This window comes from Canis lupus, chromosome 4 (genome assembly GCF_011100685.1).
Source record: "Canis lupus familiaris isolate Mischka breed German Shepherd chromosome 4, alternate assembly UU_Cfam_GSD_1.0, whole genome shotgun sequence".
Classification (NCBI taxonomy): domain Eukaryota; kingdom Metazoa; phylum Chordata; class Mammalia; order Carnivora; family Canidae; genus Canis; species Canis lupus.
The window spans coordinates 39,507,681-39,533,766 of NC_049225.1; the positions used below are offsets into that span (position 1 = coordinate 39,507,681).

The 26,086-nt window shown below is 34.5% G+C and overlaps 1 protein-coding gene across 5 annotated transcripts in view; it reads right to left on the reverse strand.

Annotated features, from left to right (window-relative positions):
* Positions 1–26,086, reverse strand: part of CPEB4 (cytoplasmic polyadenylation element binding protein 4) — a 61,770-nt gene that overhangs the window by 17,071 nt on the left and 18,613 nt on the right. For 2 of the 5 annotated variants that reach the window (XM_038534726.1, XM_038534725.1), the window contains exons 2-4: positions 25,381–25,462; positions 7,176–7,226; positions 1,908–1,946 (exon numbers count right to left, since the gene is read on the reverse strand). In XM_038534726.1, the coding sequence (XP_038390654.1) occupies positions 1,908–1,946; positions 7,176–7,226; positions 25,381–25,462 (172 nt within the window). The remainder of the gene's footprint in view (positions 1–1,907; positions 1,947–7,175; positions 7,227–25,380; positions 25,463–26,086) is intronic. The other 3 variants (XM_038534728.1, XM_038534727.1, XM_038534729.1) reach the window with 2 other exon arrangements.

The window sequence follows — 26,086 nt, forward strand, 5'->3', positions numbered from 1 at the left end:
AAATAGGTATTTGAAAAGAATCGACTTTTAAAAGCTACAAAATTAATATAAAACTCTCATAGTTTCCATTTATTAAAAATAAATATAGGTTTAGGAACAATAAGTGCTACAGATTAAAGACAAAAATCAAATAAATCTCAAAATCTTTAAACGTGTATTTTCAAATTCTGACCTTGTACCACAAAAGTAAGCTAGTTAATATAAAAGAATTCATGGTTAAAATCCTAACACTACCTAGAAATGTTTTCCCACATTAACAGAAAATAAGTTACAGGTGTACAATGCTTACAACCATAAAAACTTCCAAATCAGAAAGAAAAATTAATATAAATTTGAACCAAAAAATTTTAAAAAATGATATTCTGGAACACAGAAAATTAGCGTTTTTTTATTTCTACTTATTATAATGCCCGTAATAACTATAACTTTTAATGTAGATTTTGACATGACATGTATACAGAAAAGTATACAAAGCATAAGTACAGAACTCAATGAATTTCCCATTACATGAACATACCTATGTAACTAGAACCCAGACAGTAACAAAATGGTAAATGGTGCCGCTTCATCCTACATGTCAAAGATGTACTAAGCACCTTTTTCCAAACTATTTCAAATTATACTTGGCTCAAGATCATTATGATGCCATATTTGTAACACAGATCTTTACAGCTTTACTGAGGAAAACAGACAGATTTCCAATCTCATGATTATTGAATGTTGCATATTATTTGATGGTTCTCAAACATCCAAGGAAGCGGCAGGTTAAAAAAAAAAAAAAGAATTCACTTTAAATATGTTTAAAGAATCTACATTTTGGAAAACTTCTAGCTAAGTTGGCTGAAATAAACTCTGCCCAGATTTTTCCTTTAATTACCAAAGAGTACACTGTTAAAAAGATTTTTAAAATGCATGTTGTTATTGAATACAAACCGTCTAGTACCCATAGGATTTAAAATGACTACTATTTATAGATTTATCTTTTTATTTTTATTTATTCGTTTTTACCTATAAAGTCCTCAATAACTTCATGCTCAGTACTAATATGACTTAAGAATGTTCTAAATGGGCTGGAAACATTCTACTATAAATTTTTATAATTTCTGGATACACGTTGTTGTTAGATCTATTGCAAGCACTTTATTTCCAAAATGTCTTTACAGGATTGCTTACAAATGTCCAATGTTCATCATTAAATTCCCTCTAGTAAAACATTCCACTACTCTGGGATGCTAGATTTGCAAAGAAGATACAGAAAGACTTTTCAGATCTATACATTAGATCTATATCTATATATTTCATTATGGAAATGAAAATATTTGTTTCTTAAAAGTATCTTTTTCTCATTTTTATAGTAAAAAAGGAAAAAGTACACATAACAGGGATACAATTGTAAGAAGTAAACACCTAGGATGTAGCCATTTTAAGACTAGCACATATTCCTGAGCTGGTATCTAAAGCTCTCTAAGATGTAGTTTCCATGAGTTTCCTATGTGTGTATTGTATGATTCTTTTTGTGTACATTTAAAAATAAAGAAAACATAAATAGGTATGTGGGAATATGCATAAATCTTTTTTCTAAAAACCACCACAAGAACCTTAGAGACAAAAACTGGCATGGGGAAGGAAAGAAGGAATTCACTTCTTGATTTATCCCTTTCTGTACTATTTACATTTATTAACTATATTACTATACTTGTTCATGGACCCTTTTTGATTTTCTTCTTGGTACTTAATGTTAAAAACAAACAGATGATGTATTAAAGAAAACCATACTTTCCTACATGAGAAGAGTTAATTATCTTTGTAAAAAAAAGATGAGGGATAAGACATTACTAGCTTTCAGCAGGCAATGAAAGACTGATCATACTCAGGCTCCTCTGTCCCACCTCAGGCCCTCCACTTACCTCTTATTGCCCCCCAAGTAGAGAAACCAGATCGCAATTCTATTCAGAAAAAAACAAGGGGCGAGGGCTCAGATTAAAAAATGTTATCAAATAACTGACTTTTCCAGTAGGACTAAAAAAAAAAAAAAAAGTATGTGGAGGAATTAGTCAAATAAATCAATCATTTAAAATGATAGAAATCAAAGGCTGGAAGCTAAAAGGAATTAATGTGTTAACAAAAGAATAAAAATGATAGAACCAAAAAGCAGATAATCATAAAGACCAGGGCATACAATTCAACAAAGATGCAAAGAATGATTTTATAATAATTGGGGATTGATTTAATACATCAGTAATAAATTTGTTAAATCAATTCCTTTTTTTATTTTTTTATTTTTTGTTTTTTTTTGTTAAATCAATTCCTAATGTAACAGATTGACTCATTGTCACAAAATTATTTTAAATGTATGCTTAAATATATGCTTAATGGTTAGAATTTCATGTCACATTGGCTTGTGTTTATACTCGATACAATATTCAAATAACTGCAATAAGATACAATAAAGATGAGACAAAGATTTGTAAAGAGGTCTCTTATAGTAGGGCAGAGAATGGGACTCTAGTTTCTCTATATCTCCTAATCCTCAGTTTTTTATAAAAATGGAGAGCTGATGAGAGAATAACAAAAGATACCCTATGTATACATGATGACCACACAGTGAGATGTTCAGTAAGCAGCAAATTTTTGCCTTTTGCAAGAATAAACTCATGTATCTATATTCTGAGGTTGGTCTTCAATAATTACTCTCAGCTTTTCATTACTATTCCAAGGCTAACAATTGCAGGGCACTTTAGAGTTTACAGTATGTTTTCATATTATCTTTTTCACGATGGTATCTCTCAACATGCTCTGAACTGTAGCAACTAGAACCACATTATATACATTTTCAGTGAGTGACTATAATCTACATTTCTCCTGGGTAAATTATACCCTCCCCTCTTTCATAGGTTACCCCATCCTCTGCCACCCCGCCACTAAACCTTAAGCAGGCAATCTTCCTCCTTTCATTCCAAAGAACTATAATCAAGAGTTGCTCTATGCTAACCATTTTTTTTTTTTTTTAAAGTTCTCTTACTAATCTCCTCCTTTGGGACAAGCAAATATTTTAGTGGATGCTTCCAAGTGAAAAACTTCCACAGAGAAAAGGAAATACATATATGAATCTGTTAAAACCTAACATATTTTGCTGTTATTCTATAACTTTCCCAGCCAGAAGTTTCATTTTTTTAAGCAGTTAATCCTATGGGCTAAACCAGTGGAATGGGAGGTTGGGGGAAAAAGTACCATGCACAAGCACTTTTATACAGAGGTGGTGGCCATTACATGTTAGTTTTCTCAGGCAAAATAAATTTTCAAGATGGGGAAAGGGAAAACTAATCTTTCAGTCTGAGGTCTGTCTCAAAGCTACACCAAGACATACCAGAGGAATCCAAGGTAAGTCTAGCCCAAGTTTAGCACTCCTTTCTGACGTGGCTGAGAAACTGAGTCACAGTTTAAGGCTTGCTTTTCAAAACCATAAAAATAGATGTTCTAACTATATTCCTATTACATAAAACTTACTAGGAAAAGGTATCTGTGCTGGGATGAATTGTGTTCCCTCCTCAAAATTCATATGCTAGAGTCCTAATCTCCAGAACCTCAGAGTAGAACTGTATTTGGCAACAGGGTCTTTGAAGAGGTAATTAAGGTTAAATGAGGTCATTGAGGTAGGCCCTAATCCAATATGACTGATGTCCTTAAGAGATTAGGACACCCTTCACTCGCAGAGGGAAAATCACATGAACACAGAGAGAAGACAACCATCTACAAGCCAAGGAGAGAGGCTTCAGAAGAAAGTAACTTTCCTGGCACTTTGATTTTGAACTTCTAGCCTCTAGAACCAGAACCTCAGAGGAAGTAAATTTTTGTTTAAGCCACCAGTCTGTAGCACTTGTTAAGGCAGTTCTAGCAAACTTATATGGCATACAGAAAGTAGCTACAAAGTTTGTTTTTTCATACTTAAAATCCAAGAATGTCCCTTAAAAAAAAATAGTAACAGCAATAGATTGAATAATTCCCCAGAATGTGCACCACAACATTCTTAGCACAGTTATCAGTTATTATTTGTTGAATTATATTGGCAGTGTCCTTTAAAAGTCATGAGTGGTATATGAAGGGCACTGCATAGTATGAAACTGATGATTTGAGCATGGCCAAGGGGGAAAAAAGTAATTTGATCCACTAGATGAGTAAGCTCTTTTTATCTCTGAACATGCAAATCCCAACATTACTCCAATATAAACTGCTGAAGCTGGGAGACTACTCTGAATTTTTTTTCTTTTTATTTATACAGGATTTAAACTACTTCTTTTCCAAAAAGCTCTGAGATTGCTTGAAAATTTCAAAACAAGTTATACAATAAAAATCATAGTTGAAATTCAGATGTTCATTGAAAAAGAAAGTAAATAGTTCTTACATATTTTACTCTAAACACGAAAGAATGACTTTCAACTAAACAGTGGCTTGGAAGAAAAAGCTCTGGAAGTTACAGTTGAGACAAAGTAGACTATATATATAATCACCTTTCTAAAGGTTTTTAAGCCTGAATAGATTATTTATGGTGGACAGGGAAGAATAGCTCCTTATAGTTCCCTAAAGTCTTAAAATTGAATAATGAATGTAAAGCAACACAATGTACTAGGCTTTTATCTTCAGTTTTAATAAAAGATTGCATGGACATAAGATATAAAGGGACTGCATTTAAAAATGAATATTGTAAGTTTTATGCTATTTTAATAATCAAAGAATGCATGTTCAACTATAGACAGTTTTTACACTCATCTTAATCAATTTTTTTGTTTTTCCTTATAAATTTTTAGCACTAATATTCCTAGCCACAAATATTCCTAACCATTCCAATTATTTTAACTGTGTAACAGTCTATGCAAAGTGATTTACATGTATTTCATCTTCATCACAATTCTGTGCAATGGGTAGTATTTGTAAGTCCAAAGTTTATCTTCATTCAATACAACTAATGCTTTACATTAGATTTACAAGATGGGCACCCCCAAAACATGAACTAAATTGCCAGCAAAGTCACTAAAAAAATCAACACACAAATAAGATTAATTATCTATAGAAGCAATCCACCATAGAGGTTTCATAAATTTGACTGAAGAGAATGGGCAATGCTTTCACCCACACCAAAGTGACTTTGCTTTATTTCATGATTTTAAACTAATCTGCTATAATCTGGACTTTGCTATCAAAGAGAAAATGACTCTTGTCAGTTACCTCCAGCATCTGGTCTACCTAGCTTTATTCTTGGCATCTGGTCCTAGCTGGTGGGTTGTTAAGGACTAACACTTGATCAAATATGATAAAATCAAGTTCTAGGACCCTCTGAGATGAACATTAGATCTGAGACCATGGAAGTCATAATCCCACTCTGGGATTATGCTTAAGGAATCAGCAAGTTCTCTCTCTTTTACATCTCTTTGTTCTTTATCTTCCTATCTTTCAGTTTGAGACAATATCAACCTCAGCCAGTATACCTTTCTAATAAACACAACTTCCATGTACATGACTACAAAAACCATCCAGTCCCTTTCTAGAGTCTATGGACTAGTAAAGTTTTAAAACAATTACTCGGGGGCGGGGGGTGGGGGGATTACCTTTATTTTTTCTTTGCCAAATAAGGGTGACAAAAAATAATTTATTCATAAAAGAAAGAATATTGATGGCAGGGGTAGAGGAGGCAATCTCACAATTAACAGACTCTGAAACAATGAAGTGAATTTAGCTTTAAGGAAAACCCTTTAGAGAGTCTCACCTTAACAAAGATGGACTCCAGGGGCAACTGATCTAATTTAGCAATTGCATGAGGAAATTGAGACAAAGAAGAGTTGACCACTTTGCCTAAGATCACACATCAGTATCTCAAATCTTGGGTTCACTGCCATTTCCAGCACACAGACTCTGGAACTCGTTCCACAGGAAAAGCTAAAATCCTGCTATAATGGCAACCCTTATATTATTCCCTCTTATCTTGATGCCATTATCACCACTGGGTTTGGTTTTCGTCTACCCACATTTATGCTGAAATATTATATTTTGGCATTATTTCTGATTGCTGTAGCATGAAAAGACCAAAGTCTGATGAATAAGTAAGTGAGGCTTTTATAAACTGTATATATAGTCTCCAGAGGATCTGATGCATCCATGGCAACTGTCATAAATCAAATTTTCTTTTAACTTTTCCTGGCTCAACAATCCTATGTTCTACAGAATACTAATTGCAAATACTAACCAAAAGTATTCCAGTCATAAAAATAATTTTTAATCCTCCATTCACAACATACCATAGACAAAGAGTACAAAGCTTATTTGTTTGTTTTGGTTTCATTTTGTTTTTGGAATGATGAGAATATAGCTACTTAGTCAAGAACACTTCTCAGAGGTGGTGGACTTAAAATGAGCTTTGACAGATGAAAGGCATTATGAACACACACATTTAAAATACATATTCAATAGCATATGAGTAGAAAAGAAGTAAGACTTCTGTATTCTACCCAATTAAACTATAGTTATACAAAACACACTTTTTGAGTCTTTAATTCCTTCTTTGAGGAAATGTCCTTTCCTTGTGAAATTTAGTCTGCTACAGCTTATGCACATAAAAGGGAACTCAACAGCACACTGGTAATATTTAGAACCAGAAGGGAAAATTTACCAAAGGCACTGTAAAGGCCAATAAAACTTCATTTTTCTTGTTCTCATTAGACAACAAACAGTGAATGACCTTGTCCTTTACAATGTCAAGCCCTGTGGTCTCAGGCTGCTTTTTCTGGTTTCAGATTTCTGATTACCCTCCCTTTCTCCTGGAACATTTTTCTAACTACATGGAAATGGTTTTCATGTTGACATTTCAAAGGTCACTCTATAGAATCTAATGGTAGATTAAACCATTTTTTATGTATCACTATGGGATTCTCATTTATTCTGTCATTAATTTCAAGACAGAGAATAGTCAGTTTTCAAAGTTTAAAAAAATTACTGCCACAATTTGGAGGAAAAATAATTATTCATTATACACTAATAAATTAATAGTAACTTGCAATTATCATTACAGAACAAACTAATGTCATTTTTTCCACTTGTCAAAGCATACCTACTATATTTTCTCATCTAGGACTAACTTGTTTCAGTTCTGTGAACTTCACTAAGGTAAATCAATTATCACTTACCATTAATAAGCAGAGAGCTATCGGATCCTGGATATGAATAGTTTAGACGACCTGAAGGTAAAAGAAGGCCGTTACTAAATTATTTTTTTCATAGATGGTTTAAATGTATTCAGTAACAAAGCTGAATTAATAGCTTTAATAGCTAAGGTACTTTTAAAAAGCTTTCTTGCGGGATAAAACTTTGCTGTGCTAATGAACACAATGAGTCAGAGGACATATCAATCAGCATGTTCACAAACATCTAAAAAGGGCAAGTTTGAAAGTGGGGAAAATAAAATATCCTTTATATTTAACTATTTGGTCTCTAACTTCCAAACTCCCATACAAAGTAATTTTCTTTATAACATTATATTCTAATATAAACTCAAAATAAGTTTTTTGCCCCATAAATGTAAAAGTGTTTTCATGTATGTAGTTTTTTATTTTTATTTTTAAAGTACATAACTAGCAAGAAGATTTCTCCATATAATTTGTAACAAAAGTGCCAAACTTATGCCTACAGGTACAGACTGATGGGTTTAAATTCTTACTTTGGAGGAAAAGTAACAGAAAGTAAAGGAAAACATCATTGTACTTATATGTGACAGAAAATATCAAAGCACATAGAACAATGCCCAGAGCACAGCAGATACTCAAAAATTGCTGAATTCATTTCCTTCTTATGTTGAAGTGGTTCAAAATCTAGTTTTAAACCTAAAATGGACACCCAAGATGTCCATCAAAAAGAATTTGTGATGGTACTAAAATTTTTGGAGGATGCAATGTCTTCCAAATTGGTAGCCACAAATAAGGGTGGTGGGGGGAATAGCACTGGGATTTCTCCCTTTATCAGGAATTACATTTCCATTTTGGAAGAGTTTCTATATATTTAGTTAAGGTATCTAGACTACATACCCTGTACCTACTTCTGAGTACCATACCATATGCCTAGTTCTATGCTGTAAGTTATAAAAAAAAAAAAAAAAAATTAGGGTAATATATTTTTTTAAGTCTTCATATTCTACATGCCCATCTACACCCACCTTAATAAACATGATGGAAAACCCTCTATAGGTCTTGCTCATCTAAAAAGCGAATAGGAGAATGTGATTGTTAACTATCTACCATAGGCAGTACTCTGTAAATCAGAGAGTAGTGTGAGAATTTAAAATTGATTCATAATTACAGACATTCCATTAGGAAACAGCAGTCTAAACTCGAACCCCACACAATCACAAGAGACTCTCCAAAGCTCTGGAAAAAGCTCTGGAAACAGAGATTCTCCCATGCCTTAAGGCTGGGGCAGGACTTCCAAGCACCAGGAAGGCTCCATCTAGTTCTACTGAATACTAGGAGAACCAGAGTTAATATGCGGTCTTATCAATCCACCAGCCATATACTTATAGCTCCTCAGAAAGGAACTTTAGGCCTCAACTATCTTTCAATTTTCCAAAATTCTGCTTCTTTGAATTAGTCTCTTAAAGAAATGAACTCATGCCATTGCTAATAGCTTTAATTAACCCATATCCAAAACTTGGGGGTCTAATACAAAACAAAATCTGAACTTAACAATTTTCCTACAATTTAAAACCAAATACATGGGCCACTAAATTGTTAATTAGTTCACTTCAATTTCAGCTTGTTCCTATTTAGAGAGAAGCTAGGGATGGAGATGGGGAAAATAAAAAATTAATGTTAATATTTCAATTCCTTCCTAAAAATTGGTTCAATTATTTAAGGCTAATATACACAGCCAAGTATCCAAATCCAGTGAATCTCATCTGAGCTGCTTTTAACTATAAACCTGGATCATATGATCTGTCACAAGCACATTTTTTAAAAAGCACAGACTGGAGATACTGGAAAAAGAACATGATCTTAACTGTTAGAAAAGTTAAGAGGGAGTGAGTAGTGTTTCTGCATCAGTTAACTCAAAGTAGCAGCTGATTTTCTGTAATGGAACACTTGTATACATTTTATAGCTGTAAAAATCCTCTAGTAAATAACAGAAGTATCACACATACCATTTTTTATTAACCATAAAACATTTCTTAAGTTAGGTCAACACACAAAGTCAAAGTTGATATAGGTCAACACACAAAGTACTTATATTAAACAAAGAGGAAATTTTTTTATTTCGAAGAAGATATTCTAATTTTTTTAATGCTAACATTTCAACTGAAATCAGAACTGTTCCATATGAACTAAATGGCCTCTCATTTGATGCCAAGAAGGGATAATCAACAATGAGAATCCAAAAAATAAATTATCAACCTGGCTGGCCCAGTTTAAAATCAAGTTCCACCTTATCAAAAACTCACCTTTTGGGTACCTCTTTTAAGGAGAGAGAGATAAGAATATTTCAACTTGACAGGCACAAAAATGTCCTTTAACTCACTTCCCAGAGTTTGTTTGCCTCAATGCACAGCTCCTGAAGAGATCCCACCCTCTACTGCCAAGGTACGTGACCTTTGATACTTTTTCTGCTTTTCAGACTTCTGAATGCAGTAATTCTACCCTTCAGCTAAGACAATAGGGCACTGAAGAATCATTGGCAAAGTTCATAGTTTAACTCTGAAAGTGATACTTGTTTTTAATTTTCTAATCTTGTCTTGTGATATGAATACTGTCAGGCTCCAATCAATTTTGGCCTCTGAGTAACAAATATGCTTGTGACAGTTTGTTAACCAGTCAGTAATGCCTTCTATTTCAATTTTAAAAATATAAGGAATGACATTTGTCAAAAACCTTTTTTTCAACTTCATAATGCTTTCTTAACCTGCCTGTCCTATCTTTCTGTAAATTTTTTCTAAAATTAAAATATGTAGAGTCATCCATTCATGACATCGATTCTGTATAACACATTATCACTTCCTTTCTGGAAATCTTCCATAAACTTTCATTAAAAACACCATGGGACTTTCAAGTCTTCTTTTCATTGTCCTGTACATCTTTTCATTTTCCTTGTACACCCTTCATTTCTGCTCTGAGATCCTCTCTGTCCTATGGATGCCAATTTACACAGGCATTTCTGCATTTTCTATTCCACAGCTAGATCACGGACAGTCCCCTCTCTTATCTGAGATAGTGCCATTTTCCTTTGTTGCCAGTGTAGGGTATTTTTCAAGTTTTTTTTTCTTTGATTCATCCCTTTCCAGGGCAACTTTCCAGAAAAGGCAACCCTGTTTTTAGATTAATTCACTAACTTTTCTTTCTAGCTATGTTGCAACAGCCAACCTTCTTAGGGAATAGCACCCTTTAAGAAGAGCTTTTTTTTTTTTTTTTTTTTTTACTAAGGTACCTTGAGTTTCCTGTTTGATAGCAGGTAAGCATTCAATGGGTTCATTCCACTTAACTTAAAACACTAGCATTTCAAATTAATAAAAATGAAGTAAAATAAAAATAAATGAGCTATCTGAATCTGAATATAATCCAGTGTTTGTGGTGGTTTTTTTTTTTTTTTTGATAACTCATCTACCTATAAATATAACCCAGATTTTGGCAATATCTAGAATTGAATTTCTCAAGGGAGATGGAGAGCCTTGGGATTTCAGGCAAGTGAACACTATTTGGTGGATAAAATTCAATCTTTGAAAGCTCTTGGCATTGATTGTGTTATAAATATAAAGAAATACTGCCTGATCAGCAGTCCTAATCTTATGACAAGAAAGTAGTTGTCTCTGGAGGCCAGTTGTGGCATTTGGAGCCAGAAGCCTGGCATACATCATGCAGAAGGCATAGACCATATTTGGTGATATGACTCAACCTCACCAAATATAGGCAACTGATACAGTGTGACTCTGGGGAACTACACTACCAAATTCTACAGCCCAGAAAAGATCTGTACTTCAACTAGGCAATTCTATGCCAAGCATCTGCAAGTTGGAGAACCAATGTTTACCAACCAGACTAGGAACTGCTTGGAGGAGTAAGTGCCCAAAAGAACAGTATGTACTATCATATTCTTTTAAGACGAACTAAAGTAACCTAGTCAATGAGATGAAAGAAAGGAGGACTAGAAGGAAATATTCTAATACATTAGAGTATATAAATGTATGTATTACTTTTAAAATTGGAGAAAGTTATTTTCTAAAACACAACCCAGATATTATTGTTACTGATGATTCAGCAGGAAATGATATAATAAATGCTATTTCAAATATACAAACACTAAAATACATCAAACGTTCTACAGTGTTATTAGATTTCATGCTATAACCTTCTATTTTTCAGTCATACAAGCATTGTTGGTGATGTGTGTAGGCTAAGGAAGGATGATATGGGATTACTGCAGGGTTATCCAAAATATAGCATGCAGTCCTATTAAGTGACAAGTAATGTGAAATTCTAAGTTAATTTTTTTATTGACTTACACTATGAAAGCTTGGATACTCCAAATAAAAGGAAAGGGTTTTCAGTAGACACCATTAAAAATTTCTAACAGCAAAAGGATAATAAGTATGGGGCTTAGACCAATTTCTAAGGCAGAGCAAAGATTTATACACACCACACACATAAATACATAAACATATATTTGTTGTTGTTTTGTAAGAAGTGTTCCTCCTGCTTCTACCCGTGCTAATTTTCTTTAGTTCACATTTAAGTAAGTCAAAGCTATACTGCTACAAATAATTGTGTAAAGTAAGCGTGCTGCTTCACCTGCCTTTCTGCAGTTGCTATTTTTACCAACACTGTCTGAGACTTGCAGCAAGATGGCGCTGTGGGGACCTAGACCACACAGCACAAGGCTCAAGAAATGTGTAATAAATTGTTTCTGAATACCAAGCTTATACTTACACAGATGCAGAAAACATATCAATATGAACTAATAAAATGTGTCCAATATATCCTATCACTTAATGATATAACAAGAATTATTTTTAATAATTTATTCTATTGACCTAGAAATAACTCCCCAAATCAAAATCAGTACCTTATTTTACCTATCTGTGATACAACCAACTTCAGTAAAGATGTTTCCATGCAATATCACAAAGAAGCTGGTTGCAAATGGCATCAGCTGGATAATCTTGCCCCTCACCCATCCAAAGAGCCATTTAAATCATACAAACACAAACACATTTTAGGCTAAACAAAACCCCTCTCTGGGAAAGATGTAGCTTTCAGTTTTTTAAAAGCCAGGGATTATTAAAAATTCTTGACTTCTCTTGCCTCTCTCTCCAGGTTCATCTCTCCACAACACCATTTTCCTTTCCACATTAGGTACTCCAGATATACTCAGAACTACTAGCCCATTAACTTTTACTTATGTGATCACTCCTCTGTCTGGAATGCCCTCCTCTCTCTGTTCCCAATGTCTCACCACTCAAGTCACCATCTTTCTGCCCAGGTAACTTCTATCTTGGCCTCACATCCTATAGAAAGTCCTCCCTGCCCTAAACCACCTGCTCTCTGGTTCAGATGACCTCATGAGCTCCATACAACACTCTCTACAATTATTATTCTATATTTAAATTATCTATTTCTAAAATCTTTCTCTATGGCAACAAAATATTTAAGGACAAATTTTGGGTCTTGCATCGTAGAGTTTGGAGCAGAGATGTTCAATAAACAGCTGTTGAATGAATGAATGAGGCAAAGCCGGCAACGGGTAGTCTCTCTGCCACGGACTACACAGTGGAAAGGGTAGAGAGTCAGATTAATCCCATCTTGTGAACTAGGTCAAATTACTTAGCTTCCATGAACCTCGGTAAAACAAATACTTCCATTTACTTCACAAGGCTGTTGTTGAGAAATTCATGAGACAATTTTTTGCGGAATGCTCAGAAAAACCCCCCAGTATAGAATAGGTGCTTTATTTAATATTAAAACTCTTCCCCTCTCAGACTATATGCCAGAGATAACCAACGATTTTCCACTTGTGAAAGGAAAAGGAAGGATTCGTTTTAGCCAAATAAGATCCAAACTGAAAACTTGGGAGAAGGGAGTGGCCATCTGGGGGATTTTTCACCTTCAAAGAAATGAGAGTTTGCTGGTGGTGTTCTTGGTTACAAATGGATGTCATTCTTCTTAGGAAGAGGCAAGAAAGAAGAAAAAAAAAAAAAATCAAACTCCTTACTTTTATAATAGCTAAACTGGCAAAGTAGCAGAAGTATTTTAGGAAATGAAAACTGAAAATTCAACTGAAAAACATTCTTCTTAAAAAAAACCAAGGAGGTCTTCCTTTTGTATCAATGGCTCAAATTTACTTTTTCAATTGTGATCTGAGACTGTAATAGTGACCAAAAAAAAAAAAAAATTATCCATAAGATAAAGGAAAAGTCAATGTGTAAGTTTCTATAGATTATAGGAGGTTTCATATAAGAGAAGGATGGCTTTGACTGCAACTCACGGTAGGTACAAAGTTGCAAAATGTAAAAGCATCTAAGAATGTCAGGCAGAAGGGAATGGCTAGATAGAACTAGCAAAGAGCTGACCCAATTAAGGAATTCAAAAGATTTCCTACTGCCAGTAAACCAACAACAAGCCAGCAAGCAGGAAGGCTATTTTTATCCCTGCCAGAGGCCTTCTGACTCTGGATGCTACATTTAGAGGACAGAGCAACAAGATAACTTGCCTTAAGAGGATGTTATGATACCACTGATTAATGATAATTTTTCAAGTTTAAAAAGGAGGCATAGTTTTCACCCAAATTTAAACTGACAAAAGCCAGTTAAAAGGATAGTATAATGTAAAGAAAAATGATAAAACAGACCAACAGGTAGTAGAAAAGTTTTAAGTAATCTGGAAAAGTCAAGGCAGTAAATTAAAATTCTCCTACCTTGCAAAAAAAGGTTGACTTAAAAAGGCATCTGTTACAAGAGACACATTTTAAAAGAACCAGTGAATAAACATAAAGAATTATAGATCGGGGCCCAAGGTAAAAATGATTTTGAGAAATGGCTCTCTGTACTGACATGAACATAAAAGATCCGTGCAAACATGAAATGACTAGGGACCATATGCCAAGTCGCTGGCAAAAGATTGAGAACTTTAGAGAAGAGTAATAATCTGTCCTTAAAACTGGTTACTGAAGTCCAACCCCCCAAAAGCAATCAGCAAAGTCATTATTTGGCTTTCTGCATACATTCTTATCATCAATTCTAATCACTTATTTAATACAAATTCTGATGAGTTTACTGAACCTTAACGAAAAATATGCTTGAATTTCATACCTGCTGTAATTTCACCTTTTGTTATTTCTCAGAAGGCCCAGTTTCTATTTTTCCCTATCAATATTCAAGGCATGGACTCTTCCTCTTACTTTTTAGCCTTCAAAACTAAGTAATAAACAAGCCATTCAGAGATATCTGCTAATTATTTGAAGGATAAGGTGCACGAGGTCAGAGAATGTTTTTATTCCCTGATATATCTCAACAGCCTAAAATAGTGCCAGGCACATGGTTGATTCTTGATATGTGTTTGCTATGAACTGCTTCCCATGGCTAGGACTTTATATCACAGTGGTTCACAAAAGGAGTGAAGACGGGGGTAGGGCAAGAGAGTAGTGTATTTGAATCACTTGGAGAATACACATGCTTAAGTCTCATGACAAACCTGGTGAATCAGAATCAGGGAAAACAATAAGCCAGTTTGGAAAAGTTCCCTCAGTGATTCTATTTTGACTTCCACTCCCAATAATGTACCTTTTAATAAGAAACCAGCAGATGTCAGATCTGAATCTTTTACAGAAGATCATGATAAAATCCAGATCTTAAATTCTATACCCACTCTCCTAAGTAGAAATTAGGAAACTTTAATGCATACTCTCTGCCTAAAGCATACTAAAAAAAGAAAATGTTTAAATTCTCTTTATGTTTGTTTCCTTCTTAAATGCCACACAATAAATATCCAAACGACTGAACCAGGAGTCAGAAGCTGTGTGTTCCTATCTTGATCCTCTAGGTACCAATTAGTTGAGTGACTACTGAAGCTGTTGTGTCTCTCTGAACTTCAATTTCTCCAACTGAAAAAATGAAGATCACAAAACTCACATAAAAGGTTATTGTAAGGATTTAAGTTATATAAATCTCAGAAGGGGCACAGAGTAAAAGTCAGAGAGGTATCAGAAGGAAGTGTTCTTTCACTTGGAACTAGTTGTTAACACTGCTTTCCATACAGAATGTCCAAGTCTATCTCAAAAAAGAGAAATGTAGACTGGCATCAGATGTGCCCTCTGATCTACTACTACCTGGTATATAGAGTGTGCTCAAATATTTGTGGAACTAGAATATAAGCAGAAGCTAAAATGTTAGATACTTCCAAACTATGTGACTTAAAGAAGGCAGTCTCCCCCTAATATCCAACCCCAGAGGGCATTCCTTTTGTCATATGGCTCCCCTTGCACCCTAGCATCATGGCAGATGCAACCTAAACAGCCCACACTCCTAGCCCTGCCTCATAGGGCAAATAGACGGTTGTAGATGTCAGAGACAAAGTTCAAAAATGCGATTTGGTGGAGATGATAATAATCATCATCATCATCATCATCATCATCATCATCTAGGATAGGGCAAATTACCTCCTCCCTCCTCTATCTTCATCCTCACCATCTTCTCTACTAAATTCCTTCTTATGCTAGATTCTTGTTGGTAATGGGGTACATTCTAATGGCAATTTAAAGCAGAACATCTCTAAAGCAGTGTTTCATAAACTCTGTAATTATTAAGACCGACTTCAATCAAAATATTACAGAGAGCCTCCATGCCATGCTGAGGCCCCCACCTCACTCCAGTGAATACTACAAATAAAACAACAACAAACAACCTTAATAGTACAAGGCTACTGTGAATTTGGCAACACTTTTAAATGTATTTTAATTGCGCATCAGCTTGCACATGACTTTGAAAGATAATCCTGCACATGTAAATGACATATCACCTAACTGGAATACTTAGTCCTAATGGATTCATAGGCCCTATCAAATAATTCCTATGGATGAAGAGGCCTGTAGCCCACAACCTGAAAACAGAAACATTCCATGAGGCCAAGTTTAAGCAACTGCTTCTTAAACATAATATTTTTAGGCCTATCTCAAAAAAGAAAAGATGCAGTCTAAAAATAAAAACAAAGCCTTCATTCAACGGACTACATATGATTGGTTTCTGGTATACCCTTTCTATAACTACTCAATATTAAACACTGCCACACCCAAATTCACATGAAATTTATACACTACTTTTAGTCATTAAACTACAAAAACCCTCAATTTTGTCACTGTGGAATACCATGTCAGAAAGATTGTATGGAATTGCTACTATCAATGTAAAGGTCATTACGTTCAATCCTTCCATTCTTAGGTGAGGAAACCAAGATCTAGAGAGAAGCGATGGACCTAAGACCATATAACTGCTAACGGCAGAGCCAAGTTCAAACGCAATTCTAAACTTCTCTTTTCACTTCTTACAATTTGGGAAAGTCTGTTATAATCTAACAACTACTGAATCATTTACAACAAAGAGACTGAGTAGCTAATTTAAATATCTGTATTTAATTAACCATATCAGGCACTTATTCTTTGGAATATTAGAGGCAGTAGAAGTTAGTTTTTTTCAATAAACTTCAATTAATCATGGCTGCTCTTCAGAATTAAGACTTGCACTTATTGTTGGTTTCTTGAGAATTAAAAAAGGGTCCTCTAATTGGTTGATTCCTCCTTCTCTTTCCCAATGTATAGCAACTGGCATCAGCCCAACTGGATTCCAAAGAGATTATAGAACTGCTTTCCCTTCAGAGTTCCACTAATGTTCTTAATTGACTGGTTACCAGGTAATACCCGGAATAAAACAAAGCCTTGCTTTTAGAACAGAGTGCACTGGCGTGGGACTGAATTCAGAATCAGTCAATTAGACAAAATAATAAAACCCAGAGGCAGACTAGCCATCTCAATACCTGATTTTAAAAAGTAGTAATAGTTCAAAATTAGTTAAAAAGTATTCCTTTGGCAAATTTTTTACTGCTAAACAACAAATTCACTGAGTTTTCTCTCTTTTCCACCCTTAACTTTAGTAGTGAGGACAGTGGCAACGTGAGGGGAAAAAATAAAGAGCAGTGGGGTAGAGAAATTCACTGTATGAGACATACAAAGGTGATAAATAAATCTACTGCATACATATTCAGGTAGAAATTCCATGCATATCAAGGAAGAAATAATTTTGTGGCACAATTGTGCAACTGTGCTGTCCTTCCTGTTACTAAACTGTGTGCAAAGAGAATCTTGGATATTTTTATGACAGCTATGAATCAGATGGCATTGCTTCCCTTCCCCAAAGTCAGCAAATAACATTCAAGGATTATATAACAAGATCAAGGAAAGTCTTAAGACCTTCACAGACAGCTCACTATTGTATTACTTCACTATCAAAAGAGCTTTCATTATACAAGTATTGGTATACAGGGCTGGTTTAGTACCTGCCACGAAATGAGAGAGCAAGTTACCGCTCCATAGAATTTTATAATACAGAAGGGGAAAACAGAAAAATAATAAGTGACAGTACCAAAAGGTGCACATACACTATTAGAGCAGAAACAAAATGGATCTCTCTAAATACTCTAGACCTCCTTTTCTGATTTTTATAGTGTGGGGAGGTTCCTAATATTTAACACTGACAAACTGGAGACAAAGTCTGAAAACTCCACTACTTAAATGTCATTCTGATTTCATTTCTGAATGGAAAACATTAATTTCTGTCCATATATTGTAATATCCATACTTAGTAAGTTGTACACAACACCATGAAAGGGAATGTTATGGAAAAGCACTTGTTAACTTTTTTTTAAGTTCTTTATACTTCAATTAATCATGGCTGCTCTTCAGAATTAAGACTTGCACTTATTGTTGGTTTCTTGAGAATTAAAAAAGGGTCCTCTAATTGGTTGAGGACCAAGCTGTATCAAAACAGTTGCTACCCGACTGCTTCTTGCTTTCTAAGTTATTATTTTGTTATTTCTAAGTGTTAACTATCACATGTAGTTTATTCCTTTCACCAGTCCCTGCTCTGAATGTGTATCCAACAAAATTAAATCACAACAGGCATAAGATATGTAAGCCTTAACACAATTTGTAAAGGGAAAAAAAAACAAGTTATTAAGTTAAAAGCCTCTTTCAAAGAAATGTTTAGGATCTTGAACCTTCTAGTCTCATAAAAAGTTCACTCTCACTTACTCCCCCCATCCCCTTTACCCTTACCTCTCACCCAGGTAAAATCAGAGATTAACAATGTTTTAAGAGGACTACTCCGTTTTCATGGGCTCAAAATAAGCCTCTGTGTTCCATGTTCAGAATTAAGAGGCCTGATGTAGTAATTATGGACCCAACATCACAGATGACATCAGACAAACTCCCCCTTTGTGACAACTGCTTACATGATTTTTCAGAACAAATAAAAACAAGGGTCAATATTCTACCACGAATGTGTGGAGAGCAGAGGGCAAAGGATCACTACTTTCTACTTACCAGTCTATGTTAAGTCAATAAATTAGGCAGAGAAGGATCTGGACACCGTACAAGGAGTATTTAATATGAATTGAGCTGGTTTCAATTCAGAGGCTAGGATGAGGACTTCAATCCAACACTATGAGCACATCGATGTTCACACACATTTTGTTCTCCCAGGCATTCCCCTCTCCCGCTGAAAACCAAACCAAACCAAACCAAACCAAACCAAGAGCAACAGCAATCCCCATCTGAAAAAGCGCAGTCACACTATTCAAAATCCACACCTTTGAAAGCTCTGCCTACACAGTGCTGTGTGAGGAATCCAACATATCCTGACCAGTAGGAAACCAGAAAGGCTGTTCAAAATTAAGAATACAGCCTGTATCGATAATACAAAGAAAATCATGCCCCATTACTTCATCCTCTCCTTGCTCACAAAAGTAGTTACCTCAACACAGAAGCCCAGGTCCCATCCTGCCGCCCAACTAAGCCAAGCAAAAGAGAAAGACTGTTTAGGATGTTCCATTTCAGCAGCCATGAAAGGGAGAGTGCAAAAGGAGAAGAAACTACTTCTTTTCTAAATGGCCACACAGGAAGTCCATTGTAGCCGAGTTTAAACTGTCTTATTTTCTTTATATTTGCTATATACCTTACTCCATTACTCATGAAACTTTTAGAAGGCAATTTTTTATTCTCTGGAGGCCTCGGCCACTCCCCTGCCATGTTGCTTTGAGTTACTTGGTATCATCCAAACAGAGCAAGAAGGAACTAGCTGAGTTCAGGAAGGCTCCTGCAGGGCTCTCCTAGCAGCTGCCTGGTGGACTCTGAAGCTTCAAGATGGGTAATATTTAAAGATCCCGCAAGTCACAAGAAGGCATCTGACAACCAAGTAATAGTAATTTACTTGAAGGGTGAAATTTGATTAAGAATCACAAGTAAAATTAGCTGGTTTGCATTATCCATTTCTTCTTTATGGTACTGTATATCATGCTCCGTTATATCTTCCTTAAAGGAAAATGTCCATCTAGTCTTTGACAAAAGTGATGGAGGTGTGGGGTGCAGAGTAAGATATAGAAGTCTTTTCTCAGATTACCAGAGGCAAACTGATTCAACCAGAAAAAGGTTAAATACTGTAAGAAACAATACTCATAACCGTTTGAAATAAATCATTTTAATATTACAGCAACAGAACTTATTTTAATAAAAGCGCCTTTTGTTTTTATAATTTTAGTTACTCCAAAATTCAAATCTATAGCGATATTAAATTTAGTCCTATTTTCAGTAACTCTTGTAGAAAGTTTTTGGAGCTATCTCAGGCCACATAAAGTTGGTATGCTGTATATGCTCTAAAACGTGTATCTGCAACATCTGTTCTTTAAAATAGAGAACTACGTGGCTGCAATTTGGAACATAGGAATATTAAAAAAAAATGTGCACCAAAGGAAAATTAAAGATTTCCTGGTTATTTTTTATGTTTTTTTTTTTTTTTTTTTTTTTTTTAAGTAGCACTAACTTTCTCCTCCCCCTACAGTAAAGATAAAGAATTTAAATTATCCCAACGGTCATTCTCTTACAGTGACATAAAAAAAAAACTCATACAAAATAAATGAAACAGGCCTTGTGTACTAAACTTTCAGCAGAGTTTCATGATTTTCTTCTAGAAAGATCATTATAAATTCTTTTGCTTAGCAACAAAGAAAAGAGGCACAGATGGAATCAACGCTTGCCTACTCATTTAAGCATTTGTTTCAAACAAACCCACAGCAATGAAACTAGTGGGGGAAGGGCCCCCCAATTTAATGTGTAGTAAAGAAAGAAAACATATATCAAAAATATTAAAACACAGGGTCACAATACCCTACGCAGTTAGGAATTAAATACATAGTATCTTTGGAGCAGATCCAGCTCTTAAAATAAATTCTTATTAAATGAATGCATGAAGCAAGTGTGGCAGCAATGTCTAACTGTATAACATACTTCCACTACTTACTCTCCATATGCAATAGGTTTCTTGGGCACCATGGGATATGTAAAACACTGGCACTTGAAACAACCTGCATTTCTGGGAATGCAATCATTATTGCTTACATTCAAATCAAGTATTTAAAATGCCTGAAACTCAGAGGGGTTGGGTGGATATGTTGAGTTCCCTTTTCCAAAAACTGGAAGCAAGATACATTCTATAACAGTATAAAGACAAAAAGATTCCAATTTCACAATCCTGAGGAAAAATGATATTCTGACTCATAATTTAGTTAATATCTGACGAACAATTACAATGTTTTGACAATTTATAGATTGCCTTTTTTCTCTCAATAATTTTGCTGTCTCATTTGGCTTTCTAGTGAAATGAAGCAAACTGGATACTAAATTGTTTTCATATATAGGATTGAAAATACATTTCAACAACTATTATCAAACTGTGGACTGTTCAGCTCCATCTGATAATCTGATAATTTTCAAGTACTTTTTTCCCCTCTTTATTCCAGTGTGGTCTCCCTCTGCTTCCACTCCATAACTGCTACTTCTTGGTTTATATCTATATTTTTATTTCCTCCACACACAAAAAGAAAAAAAAGGCTCCTTAATTTTCAGAGGTCTTTCCTACTATATACAGAATATAATATAATTTCATGAATCTTTATTTCACTGTGTCCAACCTATGCTTCAGAAGGCTGAAAACAGATGTACTTGCATGTGGTTTTAATGTATTTCATGCTGCTCCATTTCTAAATAGTAAGTACCAATTTCACAGTCAAGCAAAGGCACAAATACAGTAAGATACAATATTTCCCAAATGATCAGCTGACTATCTACAATAGTAAAAGATTATTCTGTCCAGGTGAAGAAAATATTTGATAAACCTAATAATTTTGCAGCAATGAGCAAGGTGCCACCTGGGATATCAAAATTCAAAATCTATCTGTAGCTTACGCTCTTAGCTTATGAGACAGGGTGTGCAGTAAAGAAAATGAAATCGGTCTCTGGGGAAGAGCTTCTGTGGACTGCTACAGGCATTGGTTATGGAGAAGGCAATGTACAATTTCGTGAATAAAAATAACATACAGACATGCCGGCTGATCAGAGAAAGGACATGGAGATAAGGCAGTGGGAGGACCTTTTTCCACCCAAAAAGCTAATTCTCTGTACATAGAGAAAATTATAGTAGCCTTAAAATTCTTAGAGAAACTATTTAAACTGTAAACAAAACTAATATAAATTATGAAATGAAGCCTAGGTACTCCTTTTGCATGTTTGTTAAAATGTTTTTAAAAAATGAAAGGTTTTCAACAAGCCAGTTGGAATCTAATAATACATTCATAAAGAAACTCAAAACCTATATTTGAAGGTTCCTAGGTATATTAAACATTTTGTCTGTTGACTGTGAAAATAAAATTTTAAACTGCACTACATTAAGTGAGATTTTTTTTTTTTTTTGGCTCAAAAGGAAAAGCAAAATTCAGTTTTGTTTGTAGGATTAATACAGCTATAGTATTAATAGCTGTATCAATCCATTTGACTTGTAGTTCTGGTACCAACTCTAGGCTTTATTATTTGAACACATACAACAAACCACATTTCTATAAGGAACTGCAAATGAAGGATAAAAATAAATGAAGTCATTCATAATATACATTATGAAATTATTTTTAAGATAAAATAAGCCCAAATATAAAATTTGCCTCCCTATCATGGGCTCTTTTTAAAATAGTTCTCAAATTATTTTAATTGCATTCTTATAATATTTTTCTGAGAGGCATTTTTCTACTAATCTTACAGAATCCATGTCCATTTTCTGTTTTCTTCATTTCTAAAATAGTAGAGCACATGGAAGGGCTTTTATCTTCAAAATGATTTAGCAGGTTTCATATTTTAAAAGGACAACATGTTGTTTTTAAGATATTCAACTTTTGCTATCATCTTTAAACAAAATCTCACAATAGAATCACTGTCAAAATCAAGCACAGCTTTCCTAATAGCTATCTAAAGCAAAGGAGAGTTTGACAATTAATGAAGTATTCCCTTGAGCCAAACTACATTTTGATAGTGATAGACTAGGTGATAAAAAGTTCATCATCTCGGTTTACAAAGAAATCAAGCATAACTATAATCTGGCATTTTAGGCCCATGAATTCATCTATGAATTCTTTACTGCTCTTTGAAGGAAAAAAAATGGACAAACTTCATTTAATATACTTAAGTCACTTTGGCACTTAAGTTTATATCGAAACTAACTTTCTCATTTGATAACCATGAAAATAGACTTAATAGATATTTAGTAATAATCTATGCCGTTTACTAAGTGTTTTCTATAAGCTACACAGTATGCTGCAGTTCATAGATATATCCTATCATTTGATCCTCACAACCACCACAAACTGTAGTGGCAGAATGGCGATTTTTTAAAAAATATTTTATTTATTTATTCATTCAAGGGATACACACAGAGAGAGAGGCAGAGACACAGGCAGAGTTCGGAGAAACAGGTTCCATGCAGGGAGCCCAACGTGGGACTCGATTCCTGGGACTGGGGGATCATGCCCTGAGCCAAAGGCAGGTGCTCAACCACTGAGCCACCCCAGGCATCCCAGAATGGCAATTTAAATCCAGATCTACCTGACTCCGAAACCCATGGCCTTTCCACTCTGCCACACACTTCCTTTTATAAATAACTATTTTATAAAACTTTTATGTTCCCAGACTAGGCAAATCAGATTTAATGTTTTCTGTCATCAGACTTAACTTTTCATTATCCCTACAAAATTAGCTAAAAGAAAATTGATTTAAGTAAAAGTTGGTAGAAGAAATTAAAAAGGGAATACAGAATAAAAGCAGAACTTTACACAGTAATTTAGAAAACTAGGAGAAGAAATAATAATAAACCCAAGAGACATCTAGCTGTATCTGATAAATCAAGGAAATACTACTGTTAATCTTATTAGAATAATGTGTAAAACTCTTACATTTAACTTAAGTACTAGTTAGAGGCTTGTTCCTTAGAAGCATTACATAATAAATGGTTTATATCTGATATTGTTTTTAAACTGTTTTCTCTGAAAGGCCCTTATCATGAAATAAAATAAAAAATAAAATAAAAATAGGTGCTTATCATGAAAATGAGTTCTAATTATTTATTATTCCTAGTATCAAGTACATAAGAGGCTCTCTCCCCCAAAAAAGAAAGCTGCCAAAGGAATCCAATACATTAAGAATAAACAAATGTCCTCTACCTTTACTCCTTTTTCTGTATTTATCTTTTAAGTAATTGCAGATTCACAGAAAGTTGCAAAAAACAGCACAGAGGGATCCCATATACCCTTTACCCAGTCTTTCAAGTGGTGACATCTTACGTAGCTATAGTACAAACCAGGAAACTGACATTGGTACAATCTAAAAACCATATCCAAATTTCTCCTTTAGCTACTTTTTAAGAGTGTGCAGTTTTTCTGGTGCTAAAAGGGCCTTAAGAATCTCCTCATTTTTCTGATGAGAAAACAAAAAGAAAGGTCAAAGAGGCTGAAACACTACCCAAAGTCAGAGTGCTAAGAAATGGCAAAAATAAAGCTGACTCTGAATGAGATCATCTTTCCTCAGAAACAGAGTGTGTATCTAGATTAGAGTCACCCAACAGAATTCATGGGGAGTTCAGTAGAGATCTTCAAAATATTCTTATTTCAGGGACACCTGGGTGGCTCAGAGGTTGAGCATCTGCCTTCAGCTCAGGGCATGATTCTGGGATCCAGGATCGAGTCCCACATTGGTCTCCCTGCGGGGAGCCTGCTTCTCCCTCTGACTACGTCTCTGTCCCTGTCTCTGTCTCTCATGAATAAATAAATCTTAAAAAAAAATATTCTTCTTCCAAAGTTATCTCAACAGCTGGATGCATATTTTTCACATATTATTTTTCATCTCTCCAGACCTCAAAGAGCTCTCCTCATTAAAAAAGTTACCATTGTTGGTCTGCTGAAAAATACTTAAAAGTTTCACTGCATTAGTAATGTAATAAACCAAACTCAAGGGAAAACCAGACCAGGCTGGTCACCACTTAAAGTAAGTCTGTCTTGCCACCTTTGACCCTAGTGCAAAGCCACATCTGGCACAAAGCAGGACCCTAAGCATGGAATGAATGAATGAATGAATGAATGAACAAACAAGTGGGATGACCAAATATATCAACTATTCCAAATTTCTTTTAAAAAGCGAGCAAAGAAAAAGAAAGCTCCCCAGTATAAGTCCCTTATAACAAAGTTTAGAAATTGAGACCTGGTCAAAATGAAATGTCTTATTCAAGATAACTCAGCTAGTTAGTAATAGAATTGAAATCAGAATCCAAGTAGCATTATTTTTTTTTGACATGCTCCATAAAAAATATTTCAAAAGAAAAAACTTCATCTCAACTCTGAAACCCTTGACAATTTTTTAAAAGTAGTCCAAAAACTCTATCAACATTTGAACTCTTACCAATGTATAGTCACTGTCATGGGTGAGACGTACAGATTTGAGGCACTGAGCATTTTTTGCCTCAGACATTAAAAAATTAGTTGTAGGTTCATGTCTTTCCAGTTAACTGCCCACCTCATTGAGTAGTACTCTTATAGTTCTCTTAATTGGTATTATGATGGCCCATCAAACATATTTGAATTTTTAATGAGAGGTACATGTATAAAGTTGATGGAACTGACTACATACAAAATATGAAACCATATTTGCCATATTGCTCATGAGATTACATAGATAATACAAATTTTTAACTTCACTAAAATCAAATAGTGAGACTTTTAAAATTACCTTTAATGGAATCATTTTCAGCTCTCATAATGTCGATGAGTGAACTCTCCAGTGAATGCATATCAAACGTCCTGGGGCGATCCTGTAAACACAACAGCCACAAACCACTTTTAAAAAAACTTTTAATTATAAAAGGAGACAATAGGCTACATGCAATGGGACACAGATCAAAACGGGACAATTTTACTCCCTCTCTGTATAAGGTACATTATTATTGCATTTTACTTTTAACACTTACAAAACATCAAAATCATAAAAGTAGCCAGGGCTCAGCAAAGAGGGATTTGATTTCTAATAATTATTTCAATAAAAGTATAATTTTTACTAATAAAACAGAGGCAACTAAAACCAATTTCCATATAGTCAACAACATGAAGCAAATGTAAAATAAAATTCATAATCTTTATCTGCCACTTAAGATTGTAGTAACATGGTAAAACTTCCCAAACTTGCTCTGGCAGTTATATACTAGGCTGGCATTCAGTAGATACTGCTACTGAATAGCTATATTCAGAATAGTTATTCAGAATAGCTGTAATTATTTTTTAAGCCAAAGCGTGAAAATAGTTATCCAAGGTCCGTAAGACCACTAAGTGGCAAAGTGGTCTTGATTTCGTTGCCATTAAAATTAAAGGGAGACAGGGTGTCAACACTGTTGGTCTAAACCCTGGTTTAACAAAATGCATTTCAAGAGTGGGTGAAGAAT